Source organism: Artibeus jamaicensis, unplaced genomic scaffold (assembly GCF_021234435.1).
Source record: "Artibeus jamaicensis isolate MK-2021 breed Jamaican fruit bat unplaced genomic scaffold, CSHL_Jam_final contig_484, whole genome shotgun sequence".
Taxonomy (NCBI): domain Eukaryota; kingdom Metazoa; phylum Chordata; class Mammalia; order Chiroptera; family Phyllostomidae; genus Artibeus; species Artibeus jamaicensis.
In genome coordinates, this window is record NW_026521859.1 from 3,875,153 (window position 1) to 3,901,830 (window position 26,678).

At 37.9% G+C, this 26,678-nt stretch overlaps 1 protein-coding gene across 1 annotated transcript in view; it reads left to right on the forward strand.

Moving 5' to 3' along the window:
• PKHD1 (PKHD1 ciliary IPT domain containing fibrocystin/polyductin) overlaps positions 1–26,678 on the forward strand; it is a 461,864-nt gene that overhangs the window by 187,983 nt on the left and 247,203 nt on the right. The window contains exons 42-47 of the mRNA XM_053668316.1: positions 516–572; positions 819–949; positions 12,074–12,186; positions 13,416–13,521; positions 19,025–19,159; positions 25,336–25,471. Coding sequence (XP_053524291.1) covers positions 516–572; positions 819–949; positions 12,074–12,186; positions 13,416–13,521; positions 19,025–19,159; positions 25,336–25,471 — 678 coding nt within the window. The remainder of the gene's footprint in view (positions 1–515; positions 573–818; positions 950–12,073; positions 12,187–13,415; positions 13,522–19,024; positions 19,160–25,335; positions 25,472–26,678) is intronic.

Sequence of the window (26,678 nt, forward strand, 5' to 3'; positions counted from 1 at the left end):
TGTGCATCTGTGGGGCTGCTCTCTGTTGATGCAATCTAAGTGGCTAACCTCTTTCTCTCTGTGGCGTGACCCATGCTTTTATTTTCTTCTGCTCCAAATCTTTGTGGTTTGGGCGTGAGGGTCCCAGGTGCTCTCCAGCCTGTTCCTCCAGGGCATTTCAGGTCTTTCAGGGGAAGAGAGAGGCACATAGACAGCTGGTGGCCCATTTGAATAGCTGGGACTGGGTCTGGAGTTGAGACCGGGTGTGTGGCGTTTAAATGGGGAGGCAGGCACTTAGACTCTTGCTATGAGGTAAAATAGTCGATCTGTTTCTTTGTTCTTTAAACTTAAACTTTTGATCCATGATACTCTAGAACTCAAAAGCCCATATAATCAGCATCTCTTTGCTTCATAGATAAAAAGCACAAAAACAAAATCAAGTCCAGCCACACCCCAAAGAAGAAATGGTTTTTGATGTCCCTTGTTTTCCTGGGTTGCTTGAAATGTGCCGAAGTAACGTGATCTTTTCTTCTCAGGTACATACATGGAGACACAATACACCCCTGGGGAGGCTACTCCTGGAAGAAAAAATGGTAAATGTGTAAACTGGTTTTCAATATATTACAGTCCATTTAAGTTGTCCTATAATTTATAGACAGGCCTGATGAAAGAATGTTAGAGATCTTAAATTTGTTGAATATAATAAATGTTTTGTGTACATATACATGTATGTGCATTATGTGAATTATGATGGATGTTAGTAGAAATAAGAATATTGAATTGTATAATTTTAATTGTGTCTGTAAATCTTTTGGCTTTCATTTCTTTTCTTAAATTAGGTGGGTCAGAACAAGGAAACGTAATAAGAAACAATGTGATCATTGGTGTTTCTGGTGCTGAGGGCCTCTCTAGTCCTGAAGTGCTGACACCATCTGGAGTCTATGTCCGTGACCCCTCCAATGCCATAGAGGTAAGGTCTTCCTTCACTGGGAAGGTCAGACCTACGAGGGCGTACACTTCACTCCAGAAGTTACTTGGAGTGGCAGCATCAGTGGCGTGGTGAGAAGTGTTTACTTGCTGTGCACTGGTGTTGAGAAACTATGATTTTGTGTTCAAGAGGTGCTTTAGGATAAATGTAATCATTTCTCAGAAATCCCATGAATGCTCTTTGAAGCAATATCCATATGGAGCAAACATAGTAGATGCCGATTCTTTTCTGCTCACTTAATACAAACTAAAATATTTTCCTGAACTATCCACTGTGGTGCCAATTTTTGTCTCAATTCCAATATTAATTACCTATTAAATCTTTAATATCTTACTATATTAATGTGGTCATATTGTTGCCCTTCAAGAATGTTCAAAAGTGAGGGCCAATAAAGTTAGGGGGTGTATGAGTTATATCAGATTCCAGGATGAATGAAGTATATTCTGATGGCCTTGATTTTTTATTATTATTTAGTATGACTTCACATTACTTTTCTTTGGTAAATTTCTTTCTAAACACTTTAAGAAATTAATTTTTTTGGTACAGTTTAGCCATAGGTCTGTGAATGAGGAATCACATCAGAGTAGTGGGAAGGCTGTTGTTCAGTCTCCCCTTTCCAGTGATTTTACCCCAAGGACGTTCCCCTGTGTAGGACGCTCCTCTGAGCACCTAGTGTACCATCACAGGCAGGCCAGGTTTCTGCAGAACTGAGGGAGGGAACATCTCTGTCTCTCTCCTGTCATCTGTTTCTAATTACTTCTAGCTGAATCGCCCCTAACAAAAGTCATGGTTATCTCCACAGCCCTCCTCCAGACTCTTAATTACCTTTTCCCCAAGTGCTTACACACCATTCTGGGTGCCTAGTGGGCGCAGCCAACATGCCAGTGAGAAAGGAGGCAGGACTGACTGCGTGGGTCGAAGGAAACCAAACCAGACACAGAACAATGACAGTGGCATTTGACTTGTTGGTAATTATAGGGCTAGTTATGCAGCTATGCCAGTGAGCTTTGGGGCCTAAAGAACTATGTTTCTGGAGACTGTTTTGGGTAACAGAACCTTGATTGCACTGAAATATCTAGAGGTAAATTGACCCTCAGGGTTGCCCAGCTCATCTTCCCGCATGAGACTAGAATGTACCTAAATCCGTATTGAATGTCCAGGTGCTGTCTGTTTGATTTTTCTTCATCGAGTAGCATGTGGTCTCCTGGGCAGCTGTCTTGGCCACTAGTCAACCCCAAGAGTAACCAAGCTGGCTATAGGTCTGCGGGTGCAGAGGGGCAGGGGGCCAGCCCAGAAGCAGATGGGTCGCCTGGGCCTGTGCCGCCAGCCCTGAGAAACAGTGCCCAGTCAGCAGCTGGAAAACTGAGTTCAAAACAAGCTGTTTGTTCCCCATTAAATGACTTCCAGTTTCATCTCTTTACTTTCTTCCTCTTATGTCCACTTTACAAAATTTTAGAAAAATGTATAATGCACATGTTTTGAGAAGGAAGCTTTCATTTCAGCCAGTAGTGTAGATTCATTAAGTATAATCATTAGTTGTGTTGCTGACATTTTCTTCAGTGACTTAAAGTTCTGTAGTTCTCTTTCTATTAGTTATTAGCTTTTAGACCCCAACACAAAGTCTGAAACACAGTAGTTTCCCAATACAAAATCATTGAATATAATGAATGAGTTGATTAATGAATGTAGGTATAATTCCTTAACCAAAGAATGAGGGGAGAAAAAAGAGAAAAGTAAGGAATAGATTCCAAGATCCCACAGTCATTTTGATGACTGAAAAATAAGATGTTTAATCTTATTAGACATCAGTCTGAAAAATAAGATGTTTAATCTGTGGTAGCATTTAAATGCTGTGGGACTTACCTCTCAGTGTTAAATTTTGTGGAGTGCAGTTCAAATTATCAGCTGTGCCACTGGCATTCTGCTATGCTGCCTCTTCTGTATTCCCTTGTCTGGGATGTGCTGTTCCCAAGGACATAGCTGATACTGGCCATACATGGCAAATCCTATAAATTATGAACTTCAGTTGACCCTTAGGGCTGAAGGTCATTGCAGCCATTGAGCAAACAGTAAGTTAGTGTTTTTAATTGTGCCCTATGTGGACAATAGAGAGAGTACTTTGAAAATATATTTTAGAAATACGCTTTAATCCCAAAGGTATAATAAGGAGGCGACGATAACAATGATGTATGTGTGTGTGTGTGTGTGTGTGTGTGTGTGTGTGATATGTGGAACAGAAGATGTAGTAGAAAAATACTACTTTTTCTAAGGTTGTTCTGATATTCACCAGAAAGGCACTTCTTGTTCTGAGGCACTGTTTTATAGGTGGTGACATATTCATCTGTGTGAGGGGTTTAGAATCAAACGTAAGGGAATGTGGTCAAGTCTTGTGTGTGGGTAGGTTTTTTACCCCCATTCTCCTGCCTTACTTTTTAGTTTTTTTACAATCTGACAAAATATTTTTTAAAAGCTACTGTATTGCTGTCATTAATTAGGATTTTCTTTTTTAAACTTTTTCTGAGATAATTTTAGGCTCAGAAAAAGGTGTAAAAATATAACATATCATTCCTGTGTGATCTTCCCCTACTTTCCCCAACTGATAATGTAACCATAGTCATCACCATAGAGAAACAGCAAAATCAAGAAATCGACAATGGGACAATGCTTTAACTAAATCAATGCCCTTTTTTTATATTTGAAGAAGATGACATAAACCTAATGCCTGGGCAAAACCCCCCAAAAGCCTAAAGTGTCTCTCCCACATACATGAGTCTGACCTTGAACTCTCTGGCCTGGCAGCAGGCAGTGATGAAACAAAGTTGATCCTTAAGTCTCTGCAATGGTTTGTGTTGGTTATTATTTCCGAGTTTCCCTGACCCAGAGCCTAGGACCAAACACATACCCACAGTGCATGGAATTTTGCTTGACTTCCAGTCAGTCATCTTTACAGCTAACTCACTTATCAACCTTGTATGGTAAAGGGGATTTCAAATGTGCTGTTCCTTTGTAGTGTTTATAGCCACAACCAATCTGCTTGCTTCCCTGCCCAGGCTTTAGTGGAACTAAATCCAGGGAGAAGCAAAACCTGAGCTCTGTGCTTTCTTGCTAGTGAGGACTCAAGCGTGATATTCCTGAGTCTTCAGGGAACTTGTGGTATTCTTCTGTATAAACCTTAGAAAGGCCTGTGTTGTGCTTTCCAAAGACAGTTTGGAGGTGGCTCTACATGCATGACCTGTAGCTCTTAGAGCACCCCACTTCCAGCTGTCTTCCCCTGGCAACCCCAGCATCTGCATCTCTGACTCCTCAGGATTCCTTGTTATATTCCCAGAAGCTCCATCTCTGCAGTACACATAACCTGCGTCAGCCTCAGACTGCAGAGTCTTTGCTCTCAAACAGTGAGGGCCGGTTCTCTTCTGGAGCACTGGAGTGCCCCGTGTCTATGGTGGTATTGGAAATTTCCTATGGCCAGACTCTTGTTTAGGATAGCCCATGGGAAAATCCTGAAGACGAATGCTTTGGAAACACCCATTTAATTTGAGGTGAATTTGTTCTGGTTTGTGAATCAATTTTGTAAGGAGTTCTGTGTTTAAAGGCCCAATTTCAATTCTCTCACTCTCCCTACTCAATAGCTCATGTATATTTAAGAGCTGCCTGAAGGGTTAACTCACTCTTTTTTCTAGTAACTATAGATGCACACCTCAAGGAGCTGGCTGACTTGAGCAGTTAATTTCTCTCTGGAATTTCTCTTGCTTGAATGTCCATAATACACCGACTTCCGCAAAAAATTGATTTCCACACAAAATTCCCTGCTTGCCTTAAACCCTTCCCCACAAGCTGCCGGCTGCCTGCATAAATATGTGGATTTTCCTCATGAATCATTTGCAGCACACCCAATTGCAGTGGAGAGTGAAAGGGCTGAGAAGTAATGTGATCCGACTGTTCAAGTGCTTCTTTCACAAGAAAAGAAGCACTTGTCGGCTAACTGAAGACCAAAGTTGGAGTATCACGCTCATCTATAAATGCCCTTGAAGAGCACTTATATATACCCAGGTGCTTCATAAATATGAATGGGCAGATGATCCAACAAATCTGTTCATTTGCTTAAAATCCATGCTCTTTGAACACCTGTCTGGCGAAGGTGATGAATAAGGATGTAGCCCCTGTAATATATCTTCAAAAGTTTAAATCTTGCCTGTTCTGGTTAAGTCTTAGTAATGTACTGGCATTTCATAGGTAATGAAATGGAGGTGTATGTACTGCACCTTCATTACAGAAAATGTGGTGTTGAAGGGGTCCCCATTTCTTAACCCTCATGTCTTACATACTCGTGGCCTTTCCCATGGCTCACAGGTGTGGCAGACACACAGCCACTTGACACGGGCCACATGGAAGGTGGAGCTTCATATCTAATTCCGTAAGGAAGTTTTCAGTTGTGGAATGTCTTTAGAAAATTCCTAATGCTCCTGGGGGGGGTCAAAATCATCCCTGATTGACAGCCACCACTCTAGACTATGCTGCCACAAGATATTGAAGTCTTAGCAGTGGCCCTGGTTCCTTGAAGTCATGTTAGTAATTCAACTTCACATTTGGTGATATCTAAAATTCGCTTGTGCTGAGTACAATGTAGGAGGTAAAACATGTGTTCAGAATTTTAAATCACCTCAGGAAATTGGGGAAATCTTCAGAATCCAGAAGAAAATGGACCCCTTGTTCACAAAGGAAGAAAATAGTTCTATAACGAGGTGAAAAGTGAGGAGTGATTGGTGAATTGCAAATACCCAGGGCTCCACAGTGAATCACTGTATTTTGCTGAATGTAATACACTTTCGTGCATAGTATGCGCCCATGTTTTTGTCCCAAACTTTCAGGGGAAAAAAATCTTTTTGTTTTCATTTGTTAATTCATTTTTTTTGTTTATTTATGTTTAGATACTTTTTGTATTATAAAGAAATTTTAGCATTTTTTAAACATATTATGGTACAAGAAATTTTATGTAACACATAATTACAAAACACAAGAACAGATACAAGGTATTTCAGGTACTACCTATGTATATTGCACATCCATATTTTTCCCTCAAAAATTTGGGCAAAAATGTGCACACTGTATACAGCAACATACGGTAGAACTAAAGTTAAGGGAACTGTCAGGTGCTCTGTGACTGTCAGGAAGTGCTGGCTGCTGCCTGCTGGCCAGGCTTCCAGTCGCAGGCTTAGCGCTGGCCCTTCCGCACACTTCCGCAGAAGCTGGAAGCCTCCAGGGATCGGAGCACTGGGGCACTGGTTCCTCCTCCCAGTAGCTGAGTACTGGTGGTTATAAAACAACCGACTTCATTTTTTTTATCCCATAATGACTTCGCTTGAGTCAATGTGCACGTGTGTGTGGGTGTGTCCACATGCGTGTTTGAGTGTTCCTACTGGAACGTGTGGCACACCCAGGGAGGAATGAGCTCTTTAAAGTCCCCCCTGTAGGGAGCACTGCTGTATTATGATTTTTTTAAATGCATTTTTAATTGCAGTTTGCATTCAGTATTATTTTGTGTTAGTTTCAGGTGTGCCGCTTAGTGGTTAGACATATACTTTACATAGTGTTTCCCTCAATATTTCTAGTAGCCCAACTGGTACCAAGTACAGTTATTGCAATATGATCGACTATATTTCCTACACTGAACTTTATATCCCCACAACTATTCCGTAACTGCCAGTTTGTACTTCTTAATATCTCACCTCCTTTACCCAGTTTTCCAACCCCTCTCCCGTCTGGAAACCATCAGTCTATTCTCTGTACCTGTGACTCTGTTTCAATTCTGTTTGTTAATTTATTTTATTCTTTGGATTCTACATATAAATGAAATTGTGGGATATGTCTTTCTATGAATGACTTATTTAACTTAGCACAATACCCTCTAGGTTCGTCCATGCTGTCACGAATGGTAAGATTTCATTCTTTTTTAAAAAATATTTATTTATTTATTTATGTTTAGAGGGGAAGGAGAGAGAGAGAGAGAAACATCAATGTATGGTTGCCTCTAGTGCATCCCCTGCTGGGAACTGGCCTGCAGGGAACTGGCTTGCAACCCAGGCATGTGCCCTGACTGGGAATTGAACCACGATCTTCTGGTTCGCAGACCTGCGCTCAATCCACTGAGCTATACCAGCCAGGGCCCATTCTTTTTTATAGCAGAGTACTAGTATTCCATTGTGTGTATATATATATATAAACATTTTTTATCCATTACTCTAGTAATGTATACTTGGGTTGCTTCCATATCTTGGCTACTGTAAAAAATAGAGCTGTGAACATAGGGGTGCATATATTCTTTCAAATCCATGTTTTGGGTTTCTTCAGATATGTACTAGAAGAGGAACTGCTTGGTTATAAGGCAGTTTCATATTTAACTTTTTGAGGCCCTTCCATAACTTTTTCCATACCTTTTTTCCATAGTGGTTGCACCAATCTGCATTTCCACCTACTGGGAACACTGCTATATCATGGCTGCCAGGTTCAGAGAGCTACCTCCAATAATACTTGAAGTCCTTTTATTTAGGAATGAAAGTCAGTAGAATATTAATCCAGAATGACTGAAGCTACAGAATGAAATGAGTTTCCTCAACCTACAGATAACCAGAGAACAGCTACAAATAGGAGGGTGCTTATGTTCTTTTGAATGAGTTTTCTTTGTTCCTTTGGATATAGTCCCAGAAGTGAAGTCACTGGATCAAAAGGCAGATCCATTTTTAATTTTTTGAGGTATCTCCGTACTGCTTTCCACAGAGGCTGCACCAGTCTGCATTCCCACTAGCAGTATAGAAGGGTTCCCTTTTCTCCACATCCTCACCAGCATTTGTTGTCTGTTGATCTATTGATGATGGCCATTCTGACAGGTGTGAGATGGTATTTCACTGTGGTTTTAATTTGCATTTCTCTGATGATCAGTGATGTTAAGTATCTTTTTGTATGTCTTTTGGCCATGTGTGTGCTCTCTTTGGAGAAGTACCTGTTCAGGTCCTTTGCTCATCTTTTAATTGTTTTTTTTGGCATTGAGTTTTGTAAGCATTTTATAAATTTTTGTATATTAACTCCTTATCAGATGTAATGATGAGTGTGTTCTCCCTTCTGTACACTATCATCAAGTGGGATTTATTCCAGGAATGCAATGTTGGTACAGTATTCACAAATCAATAAATGTGATTCACCACATAGATAAAATGAGGAATAAAAAACACATGATCATATTAATAGATGCAGAAAAGGCATTTAATAAAATCCAGCACCCATGTGTGATCAAAACTCTCAGCAAAATGGGAATAGAGGGAACCTACCTAAACATAATAAAGGCCACATATGACAAACTCACTGCTAGCATCATACTCAATGGGCAAAAACTACAAGCATCCCCCTTAAGATTGGGAACAAGACAGGGATGTGCACTCTCACATCTTTTATTCAACATGGTACTGGAAGTCCTAACCATAGCAATCACACAACAAGAAAAAAAGGCATCCAAATTGGAAAGGAAGAAGTAAAACTGTCTTTATTTACAGATGACATGATACTGTACATAGATAAACTCAAAGATTCTACCAAAAAAACAACTAGATCTGTTAAAGGAATTCAGCAAAGTAGCAGGGTACAAATTTAATATTCAGAAGTCAGTTGCAATGCTATATGCCAATAACAAACTAAGAGAAAAGGAAATTAAGAAAACAATCTCATTCACAATTACTACAAAAAAGAATAAAATACCTAGGAATAAACCTTGCCAAGGATGTAAATGGCCTATATGAAGAAAATTATAAGACACTGAAGAAAGAAATTGAAGAAGATACAAAGAAGTGAAAGCACATACTATGTGTATGGATAGTAGTAATTAACGTCATTAAAATGTCCATACTATCCGAGCAATGTATAGATTCAATGCAATTCCTATCAAGATTCCAAAGATGTGTTTTGCAGAACAGAACAAATATTTCAAAAATTTATATGGAACCAGAAAAGGCCCCACATAGCAACAGAGATCCTGAGAAAGAAGAACAAAGTTGGAGGAATCACTCTGCCTAATATCAGCCTACATTGTAAGGCCATAGTAATTAAAACAGATTGGGGCTGGCATAAAAACAGACACATAGATCAATGGGACAGAATAGAGAGCCCAGAAATAAACCCACACCTTTATAGTCAATTAATATTTGACAGAGAAAGCAAGCACATACAATGGGCTAAAGATAGTTTATTCAATAAATGGTGCTGGGAAAATTGGACAGATGTGTGCAGAAAAATTAAACTAGACCACTTTCTTATTCCACACACAAGAATAAATTGAAAATGGATCAAAGACTTAAATGTTAGACCCGAAACCGTAAGAATCCTAGAAGAAAACATAGGCAGTACAATCTAAAACATAGCTTATGGCAATATTTTATCAGATATATCTCCTCAAGTGAGGGGAACAGAATGAAAAATGAACAAATGGGACTACAGCAAACTAAAAAGTTTTGCACATTAAAGGAAAACATCAACAAAATAAAAAATAAATAATCACACCCTGATTTGCAACAGTGGCTTCCATTTATAGTAGGTTCCCAACAGCTTATCACCAAAGGGCTAGGAAACGAATTCTTCCCAGTGCTTCTCTCCTCTTTGATCATCTCCCAGGACTCTTCATGACTAGACAGTACAATATTAATATCTCACCTGCAGAGAAGTAGTTCTCAAAAGGGTCAAAAGATCATCTGCTGTAGCTCTCCTATGGATTTCTGGAGTACAGAATTTTGTTCCTTATCCCTTCACTGTCCCAATATACTAACTCTGACTATCTGTGGTAGACCTGGAAATCTGTATTTTATACACCCATGTTAGGCTTGCCAAACAAAATGCACCATGCTTGGCTAAATGTAAATATCAGCTATACAATTAACAATGTTTAATATAAGTATATTCCAAATATTACATGCGATATTTGAAACATATACTAAAAAAATTAGGGTTTTCATTTTTACTTTTATTTTTAAATTTGCATTAAATTTGACTGGGCTCCTGTGATTTTTTTTGCTAAATCTGGCAACCCTACCCGAGTGCATGCTGAACTTGCAGAAACAGTCCTAGAAGATGCTCACAGCACAGTTCTACTGCGCCCTGTATAGAGCACTAAAGTATTGTGTTTTAGAAAATTACTTACTGCCTTTTCGGGTTGTTCAGTGTTAAATTCTCCCTGCTCCCCATTCTCTTTTCTGTGCCCTCCTGCCAATGTTCAGGGTTGGCTGTCCAGTCCCATAGTGCATACACTGGGAAGACTGAGTTACTCCCAGAGAAAACACTCTGATGTTCCTTATTTTATACTGGCCAGGCCATGGAAAACCCCCAGGTGATCAGGCATGAACCACGCAGAAACAACTGGGGCTCCCTTTAGCCACATAGCACAAGGCTTAGGCCTGAGGTAGGCTAAGTGGCCTACTTCTTGACTTTTATTCTCTAGATAGACCTAGGTCTATCTGAGGTCTACCTGAGACTGCCTCTGAGGCTGTAAGAAAACAGATGCAAACAAATAGTAGTCCAGCAGCTTGATCTATTGGCCTTTCATTCCTCCCACTAAAAAATGCAGAGCTGACCAAGTGCTGCTCAGTAAACAAGTGGATCAAAAAACTATGGTCCATTTACACAATGGAATACGACACAGCAAAAAAGAAAGAAGGAGCTCCTACCCTTTGCAACAGCATGGATGGATCTGGAGAGCATTACGCTAAGTGAAACACGCCAGGCAGTGAAAGACAAATATCATATGATCTCACCTATAAGTGAAACCTAATCAACAAAAGAAGCAAGCAAAATATAACCAGAGACATAGAAATAAAGAACAAACTAACAGTAACCAGAGGAGAGGGGAGAGGGGATAAAAGGGAAAAAGGGGAAGTGTCATCAAGAAACATGTATAGAGGACGCATGGTCAGAGCCAAAGAGGGGTAGGATTGAGGGTGGGAAATAGGGGTGGGTGGGATGGGGGAAAGTGGTGGGGGGAAATGGAGATGTGGAGACAAGCGTACTTAAACAACAATAAAAAAAATAAAAACAAAACAAAACAGAGAGCAGCCGAAGTGTTATTTACTTTACTGCCTGGTGTTAAGAGGTTGCAAATTCAAGTGCATACAGGGACTGAGGCCAGTATCCTAAGTAAATGAAGCCAGAAGGGTGGGGACAATGGCAAAATTATGCATAATCTGAGAAGGCAGGATCTTTTTAGCTTCAGTGGATCCATGGCCATCTCATAAGTATTTGGGCTCAGTATTTCTAAAAATAGAATGTCTGAATTTTTATATCAACTCTGTTGATTTTTAAATAATGAAAACAAAATTAATCATCTTGTAAACAGTGGGTAGGCCAAGCAAAATACCTCTGTGCTCAATATTAGACTCTTTTGACGGTTTTTAACACTGTCTTAAATTATATTTCATAGTGATAAATATATTGCAGGTACTTTATTCAATTTATAAAGAATATCTCATTGTGTTTACTTTGATCAGAATTAAAGCCCCAAACTCATACGGCCTAATGCAGAATTTAGGTTTATATGAAGATATAAAAGATATTTAGACAGTAAATCCTATAAAGGAATATTAAGGTGATTTCAATGATCTAATCAGAGCAAAAATACATATTTGAACTCAGCCACCGTCTCTCAGTAACCACTGGCTTTCAGCCCATAGCCAAATCACTGATTTGTGCAAAGGATCAGAGAGAACACTTTGTGCAGCCTGGGCTTCAAGGAATGCCTTGGCCGCTGTGTGTGCTTGCATACGCTAAAGAGCTTGGATTCCATGATGCAAATAAACTTTTCATTGTGGACTTTTCAAGGACACTTTCACCTGAGAGGTCGGCTATTGAGGTGGGGAAATTATAGTATATTTGAGCTTCCTGGAGAAGAGGAATCAGAGCATCTTTGATTCCTGGGGCAGAGTAGGGGATGGATGGGTAAAAGAGTAAAGGAGTCCATGAAGTGTCAATACACCTTAACAGGAAGTGAATGAAAAAGCAGGATGAGCACTTACATAAGAGTCTTTCTTTTCAGTAACCTTATTGTATATATTATTTAACTTCCCTTCATTTCTCTAGGGGAACAGGGTGTGTGCTGCTGGTGTTGGCTACTTTTTTCATCTTGTGACCAACCAAACTTCACAAGCTCTACTTTTCTCCTTCACTGGGAATATTGCATATTCTTGTACAAGGTAACTTTAGGAAAATTAATGTACATTTTGGGTATAAGGCTTATGGTTTAACATTTTTTTAATTGTACAACACACAGAGAAGATATTATTTGACATCATGTGAGATTTAATGATGCATCTGTGTCACCATTTTGGATCATAAAAATTTGGTGGTGAAGGGAAAGGCAGAGGGAAGTTACATAAGAAGGTAGCAAGACAAAATGCACTTTTTGTGGCTAGAGGAAAATTCAACAGAGAGAACAATTAAACTTCCAGGAGCTCCAAAGCAACTAGAAATGCAGAGCCCCTGGGAGGCTCAAGAACCTGGGCTCAGGACCTGCGTGGAGATATGAGCCTTGCAGAAGAGGCAAGAGCCTCTTCTTGCACACTGTGCAAGAGCCTCATCGCTTGCACACTGTGAGGTGAGGTGTTCAAACTCTTTGTTATGTAGAGGTTGGTGTCATCTGCTAAGAGACTCATGGAGAACAAAGATGGAGTAGGGAATTTAAGAAGCACAGGGAAAAATACAAACTTCAGTCGGTCAGGCCCTGATTCAAATCCTGACTTTACTCCTACTGAATTGCTATGTATGTATGTATGTATGTATGTATTTATTTTAGAGTCAGATCCCTTATTTGTAAAATAGGCACATGTATACATTGAAAGTTGAATGTGAAAATTAGAGTTTATGTAATGCACTTAAGAGAATACCTGGAATACAGTAGGAACTCAATAATTGATAGCTATAATTATTTTTGATATGATAGCATAGAAATACTGCAATAATGAAGAGTGATAAGGATTAAGAATAATGGATATGCCATGTTGAAGTGCCAGCTGAGGCTAGAATTAGTACACGTGTCATGAAGTGGGAGAGATTACAGAGGTTAGCATCCACTTTCCTAGCAAGAGGGTGAATCTGGAAGGGAACCAATACAGTGGTAGGTTGTCATATTCTGAAGGACTAAGGAAAGGTGTCTGGACTCTTAGGAAGGGGGTGAACCTAGAGAAGGGCCGATAGAATGGAATGGACCATGGCAGTCTGCATCTTGTTAATATCTGGGAGCAGTTCACAGAGGGTGACAGAGAAGACAGGCTGGGGATGGACGGTGACAGTCAGAGAGCAGGGTCACGGGTCTCATCTTCATTCTCCTTCACTCATTACTTTTGCTTTAATATTTTCTCATTAGAAAGAAGTGGGATGTTTGAAACAGAAATGGACTGAATTCACTCTTTGTTTCATCTTCTAGGTGTGGACTCTTTGTATACCCTAAGTTTCAGCCACCTTGGGACAATGACACTGGTCCCACCCTGTTCCAAAACTTCACGGTTTGGGGAAGTGCAGGTGGTGCACAGGTAAGTTTCTTTAGTTTTTTCTTTTTTGAAACAGTTGCTTTCTCACGGTGGTATATTATACATTGCTATATAAAGGGAGATGATTTGCTGCTGAGAGGAGCGTTGTATATCTTCATAGTTTTAAGGAGCCAACAGCACCATAGGTGTGTGTGGAATAGTTGTTGAATGAACAAATTCCTAGTTACTAAGCCAGGGTTAGCTCACTTCCTTTATGGTGACTCTAAGCACCTCTGATAGAGAACTACAGAATTGTAGAGATTTACAACCAGGAGGGATCATAGAGGTCATCGATTCTTCCCATACCATGCTTATTTAGAGCTAAAAAAAATAAAGGTCAGAAAGCAAAGGAATTTGCTAAAGGTCACTTAGTTAGTGGCACAACCAGATACAGACTCCAGACTCCAAATGTTGTGCATTTGAAACCCTAATATCTTGACTAATACATGCTTCAATCATGAGAAAAGTGCTATTCATCACTGGAACTCAAAAATTCCAGCTTCAGGTGCCATTCTTATCTTTACCAATGAACTAAATTTTCTTCTGTTTTGTTTGAGAAGGAGAAAAGTACATGTTCAATCATTTATTTTTCATTATTACAGTGATTTCGTACAGAGAAGCTTTTTATGTCCACCGTTAACAGCAACATATAAAAATTATTCAGGGTCACTAGTTGGTGCTACCGACAAAATTACATACACTTTGTCTTTGCCACTTGGAAATCTAGAGTCTAAGATACATACGTAAATGAAAAAATATGTTTACAGGCCATTCAGGAAACAGAATAAAGACATAAGAATAAGTCATAATAAGAAAGCTAGACATTTATTTTATATATCAAACAAGAGGAAGGTGATTGTAGATGGGAAAAGCCCCAAAACATATAATTAGGGTAGCTAAGTGGAGGATTGCTAATTGTAGTTAGTATTTTGTTCTCATTTAATTTTACAATGTGCTTTCTTTCCCATAAGCACTATAAATATAGGGGTGAGACTCTAGTAGAAACATTTCATTTAGAATGGAAGGGCAGATAAAGTGCTTCTCAGGTAAGGTCAAGTTAAAGGAGTTCATCATCACCGGGCCCTTATTATATGAAATGTTAAAGGGACTTACCTAAGAAAAAGAAGATAAAAAAGATGAACAGTGAAAGGACAGCAAACTCACAGTTATTAACAACCACACCTAAAACAAAAGCAAACTAAAAGGATAGCTAGATCAGGAGTGGAAACATAGAAATGAAGATCTCAAGGAGGGTTAGCAACAGGGGAGTGGGAGGAGGAGAAGGGGGGGAGAAGGTACAGAAAATAAGTAGCATAGACAGTAGATAGAAAATAGATGGGGGACAAGAATAGTATGGGAAATATAGAATCTAAAGAACTTGAGACACATGGTCATAAACTAAAGGGGGGTAATGGTGGGGGAGGGGGTGTGCAGGATGGAGGGGAATGAAGGGGGGAATAGAACAACTGTAATGGCATAATTAATAAAATATATTTAAAAAAATCAATAAAAAGTTAAAATTAAAAAACAAAGAAACATTTGTTGAGTGCCCCTGTATACAGAGAAGAAGTCATGCCTTGCAGAGGCTTAAATTCTATATTGATAATCTTGTTCTACAGGAAATAACCTAGTAAGACCAAAATATTAAAGGTGGTTAAATAAAGTCAGTTTTCTCAAGTTCTCCAACCAGAAGTGCTAAATTCATGAAAAAAAAATCCTTGAAAATTAAACTTTTGTGCACTCAAAAGTCCAAGTAATGAGAATGCTTTTAGAAGTTCAGTTTTACGAGAAAAGTAAAGGAGAACCATTAACATAATGGTAGAAAATTTGAACAGGAACTTCTCTAGGAACAACCTGAAGAAAAAGGGTAAAGTAAGGGGATTTACACTTCCTTATTTCAAAATGTACTACAAGGCAATAATAATCAAGATAGTGTGGTATGGGAACACAAATAGAAATATTGGTCAATGGAATAGAATAGAATCCAGAAATAAACCCATACGCCTATGGTTAACTGATTTTTGACAAGGATACCAACAGCATTCAATGGGGAGAGATAATAGTGATGCTGGAATAACTAGAGAGCCACATATAAATAAATGAAAGTGGATCCTTACCTCATACAATTAAAAAAAATTAACTCAAAATGCTTCAAAACCTAAACATTAGAATAAAATTCTTAATAGAAAACAAAGGGGTAATTCTTTATGATCTTGGATTAAGCAAAGGATCCTTGGCTATGACACCAAAAGAACAAGCAACAAAAGAAAACTAATTAGCCCTGGCTGGTGTGGCTCAGTGGATTGAGCACGGGCCTGCGAACCACATGATTGCAGTTCGATTCCCAGTCGGGGCACATGCCTCGGTTGCAGGCTGGTTCCCTGCAGGCCAGTTCCCAGCAGGAGACGCATGAAAGGCAAACATACATTGATGTTTCTCTCCCTCTCTTCTTCCCCCCTTCCCCTCTAAAGATAAATAAATAAAATCTTAAAAAAAAAAGAAAACTAATTATTTTTTCAAAATTAAAAATTTTAATGTTTCAAAGGATTTCATCCAGAAGTGAAAACCTACAGAATAGGAGATAATATCTGCAAATCATATACGAAAAGGGCTTATATATAGGATACAAGTATATAGAGAACTCTTAAAACTAAGAAATAAAAAGATAAATAATCCAATTAAAATGAGTGAAAGTTCTGAATAGACATTACTCCACAGATTCACAAATCACCAACAAGCACATGAAAATATGTTCAATGTAATTAGTTATTAGAGAGATAAACCAAAACCACGGTGACATGTAACTACTTCAAAGCCCCTATTGCTAGAATTGAAATGATAATAAACGTTGGCAAAGATGTAGAGAAATCGGAACCCTCCTACACTGCTCATAGGAATTTAAAAGGGTCTCGATATTTCAGAAAAACAGTCTGGTAGTTCCTCAAATGATTAAACATAACAACACCATGTGGTATATGTTTTCTTTTTCCTAAAGAAATAAAAACAATATATGTTTTTATAACTCACAGAAATGTATACATAAATGTTTATAGCAACATTATTCATAACAGCCAAAAGATGGAAACAGCCCAGATATCCACCAGTGTTCAAATGGATAAATATAGTGTGGGGTATCACAACAGTGGAGTATTATTCAGCCATTAAATGAATGAAGTATATGTTGCAACCTGGATGAACCTTAAAAACATTATGCAAGTAAAAGAAGATGGTCACCAAAACCACATCTGATATGATTCTGGTCATATGAAAGACCAGAATAGGAACGACCAGAACAGTTCATAGAAGCAGAAAGGAGATTAATGGTTGCTTAGGGCTGAAGGATACAGGGTTTCTTCTTGAAGTGAAAATGTTCTAAAATTGACTGGTGATAGTTGCACATATCTGTGAATATACTAAACCCTTTCAATTGTAAAGCTGAAATAAATAGGTAAATTGTATGTTATGTATATCTTAATAAATCTGTTTAAAAAACAACAAATAACCTCTTCTGTATATAGCCATGTAAGCTTTCAAGTGTTCCATATTCCTATGTGTGTGACCTTAGGCAAGTCCTGTTTCTTTCCATCTCACTTGTAAAATGGAAATAGTAATAGTACCTAAATGATGAGTTTGCTTGGGGAGTTAAAGAAGTGCCTGCATGTAAAATGCCTAGAAGTGCACCTGGGTGCATAATAACAGCTGTTTGTATAATAACAGCTGTTGCTATCAGTGTTGGTAGCACACAGGATTCGGTGGTGATAGAGCGATGCTGATATGTCTCTGGAAACTGTAACGTTGAGGAGGGCCTCCTGCGTTGTAAAAAAGAACATTGTGTTTAAATCCCATACACTTTTATTTATCTATTATTATTATTTTTAAACTTAATTATTGTTCAAGTACAGTTTTCTGTCTTTTACTCCCATCCCGGGGTGGGCTGGGATGGGAGTAAATCCCATAAACTTTTATTATTAAATATATATGACTGTATTCTTGTCATTAGACATACCCGTGTCATATATATAGATATTTAGGAGGCCAATACCTTATCCATTAGGCCACTGGGGCTTCTTATATAGATATTGAAACAGAATATTCTCACAGATAAAATTTCTATTGTGAGTAAATATAAATTTATATGTATTTGATATTGATAGCTAATATTTTTTGTATATTTTTCATCTAATCGTCTTACCCTTTGGGGAGCATGATCATTACCCTCCTTGTGTAGAGAAGGGGACTCTGGGTTAGGAGTAAAATGCTTGCCCACGTCACACAGCCCAGAACTGCTGGATTCCAGCTCAGGCCACCTGACCCTTCCGTATGTATGTTAATAAAAGTTGAGGAGAACACCTTCTCCTCGCCAGGTCTCATAAATGCAGTGATTTTCTTTAGAAGGGGAGAGAGACCTAAGAACACATTATGAAAGCTGTATGTATGCCACAAATAGGGTTTTTTTGCTGCTGTGTGTTGGTTTCCTTTAAAAATTAGATGTTAGCTGGTTTAATATGAGTATATTTGCCAGAATTTGAGATGTCCGTAATTGGGTAATAGTTCTTGTCAAGATCATACCTATTTGTTTAAATAAGCTTTTGTATCTTCAGAAGTCTACCATTTTATAAAAGCTGTTGGTGCATACAAAATGGGAAATGCAAACTATTTAAATCTTGAAAATTCAGGCACAATGACTGATTGACAAGTAGAAGCATGATACCATGGTAAATCAAGGCTACCTTGGCTTTAATTAATAGGAAACTTTCACATTAAGATATGAAGGGAACCATGACCCTATTTAATGAATAAGGAATGACTGCGTTAGATTAATTACTAGTCCTGATTTTCACCCTGGCTTTAAAGATGTTTGAACTGAGACCAAAGAAGAAGTTAGAAGTCTTTTATGAGTTCATCTGGTTAGTTAATATCAGTGTTAGGTGAAAATAAAGGATTGTGTCCCCCAAATTAATGGAATTCTTTCAATTCTATTAAGCTGATTTTGTTAACACTTGATCTCTGTTTGGGACTGCTAACGCAAACTGTCATAAATGTATGTTCACATAATGTATTTTTAGTCTGTAGTCATGCTCGATTACTTATTTCACATTTGCAATTATCTGACAATATTAGTTAGTATATACAACACTAAGGAAAGTGTTAAAACCTGGAGTTCTTGAATGCTATGGTTTTCCTCCACTGATGCTGTGTGATTTGTAAACAGCAAGTTTATTTTAGATATGTGAAAAATTCACATTGACCTTTTTAATGTATCAGTTATGATGAGGAGAAATGAAAAGTACAGAGGAGATGTTACCAAAGGGGACTGGTTAGTACTGACCTGATGGCAACTTTGGGATGTCTGCACAGATATCGATGGGCAACAGCTGCTTGAATATGGTCTAGCATGTTTATTTATACTTAGTCAATAATTAAAGAAGTTACAGGAAGTCTGCAAGAAAAGCCAAGCCTCAGACCTTTGCCATAACATATGCTGTGTTTTTTTTTCTTTTTATAGATTTTTAGAAGTAGTAATCTTCATCTGAAAAACTTCCAAGTTTATTCATGTAGAGATTTTGGAATTGACATCTTGGAAAGTGATGCTAATACTTTAGTTACTGACAGCTTATTACTTGGTCATTTTGCCCACAAGGTAAGTAAATACCTTAGTGTGGTTGTTTTAGGCTGTCCATTAAAATAAAATGATATATGATGGGCTCCCTTGTGATCCGGTTTATGTAATTTTAATAGCATGCTTCAGTGAATCTTGTATTTAACTGGTAACAGTTTAAGGGGCTTTTTATTTGTAAAGGTGGTGATATTTAAAACAAAATTTAAATATATCCAAAGGTTCAATGTTATAAGTCAATATAAATTCCAAAAATCATAAGTAGCTTGCAGACTTCTTATTTGGTTGCAATTTAGCATTATTATCCACACCAATTCAGTAATGTACCTAATAACTTTAGGTTAGTTTACTCTAACCTCACGATAATTATAGAATAGCGTGATTCCATATAGTCTCTCTGCATTGTTGTTTGCCAAGTTTCTACATCAACATTTTATTTATAGGGCTCTCACTCTGTTTCGGGTGTCCCCCCTGAAAAAAAAAAAAGTAATACACATTTATATCACTTGCTAAGGTACGCTATGATTTCTTATGGGATTCCCTAATACATCCTTAAGAGTGGTGTTAAAAAACAAAATTCAGCCAAATAAATTAGAAATCTAATTGGCTTTGAAGAGATTCATGAATTAGGAAGTATCCCATCTGAAGCTCCAAGGGACTGTACAAAACAGAAGGCTTCTGTAGGCAAAAGGGTGTGACAGGGGAGTCCTTAGCAAAAGAAAAGAAAGGATTATTTTTAGGTTGGGTCATCTTTGTGGTGGAAGGAGGGGTGGGTCAGGGAAGGGCAGGGGGTTTATCATGCAGATTTGACCCTACTAGCTTTGATCTGGCAATTTCACATTGATTGGTTTAACATTCCACACCTGCCAGAGGTTGAAACTGCAGTTAGGTTAGTTACTAAGTTTTGGTTTGGCATGTTGGCTAAGCAAAAGTGACTCCATTTTTGGCCTGTTGTCTCTTTTTTTAACTGTGGGTTTCTACATGATCAACATCAGACTATACGTGACTTCTCTGCCAATGCAAGGTCATGTTACCAGAATGTACATGAGGCAGAGGACATCCCAAAAGAGAAATACCTTTCTCCTTCCGGGGGGCCCATGGTTACCATTGGTGTCAGTCGGCTTCAGGCCTATAATGGGTCCTTTCAGTTCTTGTCTTTGGAAGAGGTACATACCTATTAGTAACACACTGTCACAATAATCAGAGATGGTTCTTCTCAGAACCAAGGAAAGAGCATTCTCTATAGTTTGTTCCTGAATGGTTTGGTCAGTTCATATTTAAATGATAATTATTGATTTTTGTACTTCCCTTGGAGATTATTTCACAGATTTAGATGTAAATATTAAGATTAAAAAATCCTTTGGTTACTAAGCTATATTTTTTCTACATTTAATTCCCAAACTTACTTAGTTAAATCTCTTTTGAACCATCCCTTTAAGGAGGGAAATACCTCCCAGTTCTTCCTTTTCTTTGAAAGGATTACCACCTCAGGAGATGATTCTTCTTTTTAGGCTGCAGTGTTCTCCAGAAAAGGGTGGGACCCAAATTCAGATTCCATGATGTTATAGATCAAATACCCTTAAATTTCTCCAAAATAAGCTTAGAGGAGATGCTAAGAACAAAATGCCCATCAAGCTGAGTAACTGTCTTGGTAAATTATTGTCATATCTTAAATGATGCTAAATAAACATTGTAATTAATGGCATAAATTGAGATATAAATTTATCACATGGTTATGATGAGATAAAAATAATCATACCCCTGTGATGTGATTCACCAGGAATGCAATGCCACTGAGCACCTCTTGGTCTCTTAACAAGTAAATGCAGGACACAAGTCCCTGGATGCAGAATATCAGACAGCATATTCTAGGGGAGATCTAGAACCTGATTAGGCACCCAAATAATAAAACCATGCCATTTTAGAGTTAAATATTACCTAAGAGTTAATTTAGATATAGTTAGAATTCCTGAATTACAGGTGAAGAAATGGAGGCTTTAGGAAGTCAAATCCATGCCTAGTAGTGTGGAGGTGGGACCACCTGGATAAATACTCCTGGTCAAATACTCTTTCAGTTACATAGCAAAATAGCTTTAGCAATAAGCATTTATGAGTTCCTACTTCACTATTTCCTGAACTATTTTCCATGGAAGGCTAGCCTCAAGAGAGGGTCCAGGAAAAGGAAAATTCCTAATTACATTTAGGACATGCTATTTATCGCACCTCTCATCCCCTCAAATTCATGTCACATATTAACACATTAAAGGTTCTGCAGAGTCCTAAGGTTAAAAACAAACAAGAAAAATGTCTCTGAATCTTTATTGGACATAGTATTGTTTAGATTTATTTGGGAACCTTTTTATTGTCATAAGAAACTGTGTCAGGCCCTGGCCAGGTGTTCAGTGGTTTAGAGTGTCCTCACACACACCAAAAAGGCTGTGCATTTGATTCCCAGTCAGGGCACATACCTAGGCTACAGGTTCTATCCTGGGTTGGGCACCCACAGAAGGCAACCAATCAATATTTTTCTCTCACATCAAGGTCTCTCTCTCTCTATCTCCCCCTTCTTCTCTCTTTAAAATCAATGAGCATATTCTCAGGTAAGGATATAAAAAATAAAAATAGAAAAGAATCTTGTGTCAGCTGTTAAAAAAAAAAAGATACCTGACCTCTGTGGTTATGGAGCTGATTCTAGCCTCTGTATTGTTCATGCCTGTCATACCTTCAGGAATTAAAAATTTCAGAGAATTTTGCCTATCCTTCTTAGACCTGCCACCCACATCTGATTGGTGGCACACAATGATCAGTCAGTCATATCCTAAAACAAACACTAGTTTCTGGAAGACCTTGTTATTATTGGAAAGGATTTTTTTCCCCTCTAACTAAGCATATTTGTGTAAATGTCGGCATTCTCACACCCAAACAGTATCTTTACATAGGGATGGGTAGAATAATTTTCAGCAAGGACAGCTTTAATATACCGGAAAAAAAGTCTGGTATATTAAAATCTCCCATCATTCATCCAGCTAGCACCCCTTCACACTCTCAGCAATGTCCTGCTTTGGATATAAATTATGCTCACCCTACTTTTAGAAGTATCTGTGGGATGCTTGCCTTTTTGTTGTTATTCTAATTAATTTGAGCAGATGATACTATTTTTAAAAATATCGTATGGAGACAGATGCTGATGGGATTAATTTATTTTTTCTACTATTTCTCTACGAGTTCCTTTCCATTTTCACTGGTGGATTTGTCTTCCTCAATTTAGGCCTTTCATTTTTTTGTTTCTCTAAATTCTGTTATAGGGCTCCTTCTTTTTTCAGTATACTTGCTCTCCCTGGGAGAAATCTCATTTTCTCTAGTGGTTTCAATTACCATCCGCACACTGATGTCTCTCATATATTTGCATTTATTTCTGCCACCTCATTTTGTGCCTTCAGTTTGCAATTAGTTTTCTTTGTTTCTTTTTTTTCTACTTTCCAAACTTCATTTGTCTTGCATTGAGTAGTATATTTACTCATTTTAAAGTTGTTTATTCTGTGTGATTATTTTCATTATTGGATTTAAATTTAACAACACTCCTTGTCTTACACTCTAAATTACATCAGCCCTGTTAAACTTGACCTGAGTGATGCAGGAGGCCTTCAACTCCTTTGCCCTTTTTTTCCCACCTTTCCTTCTTGTATATTACTTTTCTCTAGTATTTAATCCACTTCCTAAAATAAATATTTTATGGAAATATAATATTTATGGAGAAAAGTGCAAAATCAAGAGCAAAGATCTTGATGGATTTTTAGAAAGCACAACCCGCGTGCATAGGACCCAGTAAACAAATAAAGCGTCACTGTGTCCTCCAAAGCCCCTTGCCCCTGCTGTCTTTTAACTAGACCCCCAGACTCCAGCCAGAAGGGAAACATTATTCAGACTTCTATAGACATAGATTGATTTCAAATCTGTTTTTGAACTTTACGTAAATGGAATTTGAGAACATGTAACTCTTTTGTGCCTCAGTCCTTTGGCCAAACATTATGCTTATGAAATTCATTCATGTTTTTTAAAAATTTACAATAATTTATTTTTCCAATTGTGTAGCATTCTACTTTATGACTGTAACACATTTTTTAAAAAGCTATGTTGCTACTGATAGATGTTTGATTATTTGCAATTTTGGTTATTATAAATGATGATATTATGAATGTTCTTCTATTATTCTCTCTGTTTGCATGCACTCCTGTTGAATATATACAGTTGTAAAACTGCTGGGTCAAAGGCTATTCCTTCAGCTTTAGTGGATAATGCCAAACAATAGTCCCAGGTGTTTATGTGCACACTAGCATGTGCATGAAGAGTTTCATGGCACATGTCTCAGTATTTCTCTTAACCAGTGTTCTGGAGATACCTTTCATGTCTCTCCATTATCGTAACTCTTGCTCCTGACTCCCACATCTCCCTTCATTCTGATTTAATTCCTTATTTATTAGAGTGTAGCCTACAGGAATTTTCTTAATAAAGTGGAAAGGTCTGTGGAATGTAAAGGTTTTGAGCTACAGATGGAGACCCCGTTATTAGTAGGTCGTTAGTTATAGAGCACCAAGGTTAACTTCACGTTGCCTTGATGTTTTGAAGGCAACTCTCCATTGTCTTTTGGCTTCTAGTCTTGAGGACACATAGTTTAAAGATCCTCTAGTTTTAGGTCTTTTCCATGTAACCTTTTAGTTTCCTGTTTTGGAAGATTTTAGGATGTTATCCCTGTCCCTGTTGCTTGCAGCATCTTTTTCTTGTAACCACTGGCTAGGCCCTGCTGAGACCTTTCAGTTTCATTTCTTTGGGAAGTCTATAATTCTCTCTTTATTTTCCTTTTTTTTTTTTGAAACTATAGTATTTGGATAATGGACCTCCTAAATTGTTTTTCTAATCTTAATTTCCCTTTCTGATTTCCCAACTGTATTCTTATTCTATTTACTAGGATATTTTGTCAATTTTTTCTGTTGAATTTGTTATTACTGCTCTTTTGTTTTTTGTTCTCTCTTCCTTTCTGAAAAATGTCCCTTTTTTTAGGCTTTTTTTTTTCTTGTTTCATGGATATACACTTATTTCTCTGGGGTTATTAATGACAATGTTTAAGTTTTCTTATGGTTTCTATACTGGCTTTGTCCTCACTGGGTTCTTTCTGTTTGTTTCTCTTTTTCCTTCTCCCTGTTGGAGGTCCCTGAAAATTTCTGGTGATCCTCAGATGTACAATTATGTTTAACAGCGGGGCCGTGAAGCACTAACAAGCTGATTAAACGGAGTTTGTTAGAGAGATTTTGTGGTAAATCCTGGAATCAATTTAATTTTTAAAAATATTTTTAATTTTTATTTTTATGTTAACGTATAGTAAAACTGACTTTTTAATGTACAGTATCTGATTTTTAATATACGTATGGACATGAATAGCCACCACCAGCACAATCAAGATACAGAAATAGTTGCCTCAACCCCTAATACTCCCCTAGCTCCATCTTTGTAGCCACACCCTCTTCTCTGGGGTCACTCACCTATTCTCATTGTGTCTTCTTCAACAGTCATTTATATGGAATCAAATAGTTTGTAACCTTTTTGATGCTGGCACTTTTCACTCCCAAATGCCTTAGGGATTTATCTAACATACTGCAAGAAACAATATTTTATTCCTACGGTTGTTGAATAATATTCTAGTATAAGGATATACTGCAGTTTGTTTATCCATTCATTTGTGAAGGACATCTGAGTGGTTTCCAGATTTGGTGATTAGAAATGAAACTGTTATAACCATTTGTGTAAGGCTTTTGTATATACATACATTTTCATTTCTCTAAGGTAAACACCTAGGAGTTAAATTCCTAGGTCACACGATAAGGGTATGTTTAACTTATAAGAAACTGCCAGATTATCTTCCATGGTGGCTGTGCCATTTACACTCCCACTAGCAGTGTATGGGGGTTTCAGTGGTTCCTTACCCTCATCAGCATTTGGTGTCCTCACAACTTTTTATTTGTCATTCTAATATAATGCATGTGTGGTATATCCTTTGTCATGTATGTGATTTGTAAATATTTGCTCCCTGTCTATAGCTTGCCTTTTTATTATCTTGATTGTTTTTATTCGTGCATTATAAACCGTGGTTCATGTGGCAAGTTCTCCTATTTTTCTTACCTGGTTTCTCCCTTTCTAAACTGCAGGGAAGCCTGTGTATGTCAGCTGGGATCAAAACTCCCAAAAGGTGGGCACTTACAGTATCCAACACCACTTTTGTTAACTTTGACCTCCCTGACTGCGTGTCCATCAGAACCTGTTCGGGCTGCTCCCCAGGGCAGGGTAAGTTGGTTGGATAGATAAGCCAGACGATAAGTAAAGCCAACACTCAAGTAACCATGATAAATAGTGGCAAAGCCTTTGTGATTTATTATTTCTTTAGGTTATGAAATTGCATCAGTAGAAACTGCTGCTCAAATTGCCTAAAAGAAATCCTAGAGAAAGCCAGACATTCTCAACGTGGCTCCTGCAGCTCCCGGTGCTTTTCCTGTGGTGGCGTCTATCACGCTGCCATTATGATGCCGTGTCTCTGCCGGACACTGCGCTTCATAGAAGCAGGCGGTATGTCTCTTCGGCTCGCAATTTTATCATTAGCACCCAGTAGCCTGGTGCTTAATAGGTTCATTGATTAAATTAATGAATGAAGTTGAATGGATAGACATATGAGTATAAACTATCGCACATGCAGTCTTAACTGAAAGAGCCAGAATTTAGTACTTAATGTTTTAAACAGCCCAAAATTTGTTGTTTGCACAAAGAGAACCATAGGAATTTTTGTTCACTTGTTAACCACATCTCCGGGGTGGTGAGAAATACCTCAGAGGACTCATGGGCTAAGGTGAAAAGAAGTGGAGAGTAATCTAGTTTATTAGATAGTTGTAAACAGCCAAACCAAGTAATTCCAGTAAATATGCTCTTGTGGTTTGAATCTCCAATTTAGATAATTGTTTGTTTTTTTAATTAAATGAATAATCAGCAAGCCTCTACTTTTTTTTTTCCTATATAGGCAGAGCCAAAAACTTTTTATTTGGGTGGCATCTGAATTCAAAACTGTAGAAACAATAATAGGAATAAAAAGAACTTATGACATTTATTTCACATTACAACTCTTCAGTTCTTTAATAGCTTCGCTGTTTCATATCATCCACAAGGCACTGGATAAAAGCAGTTTACTCCTTATTAGCCCTAATCCCTTCTCATTGGATAATCTTGGCTAAGTCATACTGTTTATTTGTTTAAAAACTGTCTGTTCCAGGATCTGTTTAAATAGCTGGGGTGTACAAAGATGAAAAACACATAGTTCTTATCTTTCAGAAGCTCTTGATGTAGGTACAGAAGTAAGTGTTTAGTCCAGTCACTGTTCTAGAGTGTGATGAGTACAATCCTAGAACACTGAACAAGGTCAGTGAAAGGAGCAAGGGGGGAGGTCAGTTGAGATTTCTCAGAGGTGACTTTTAAGCAGGGTTTTGAAAGGTGAGTAGAAATTTGC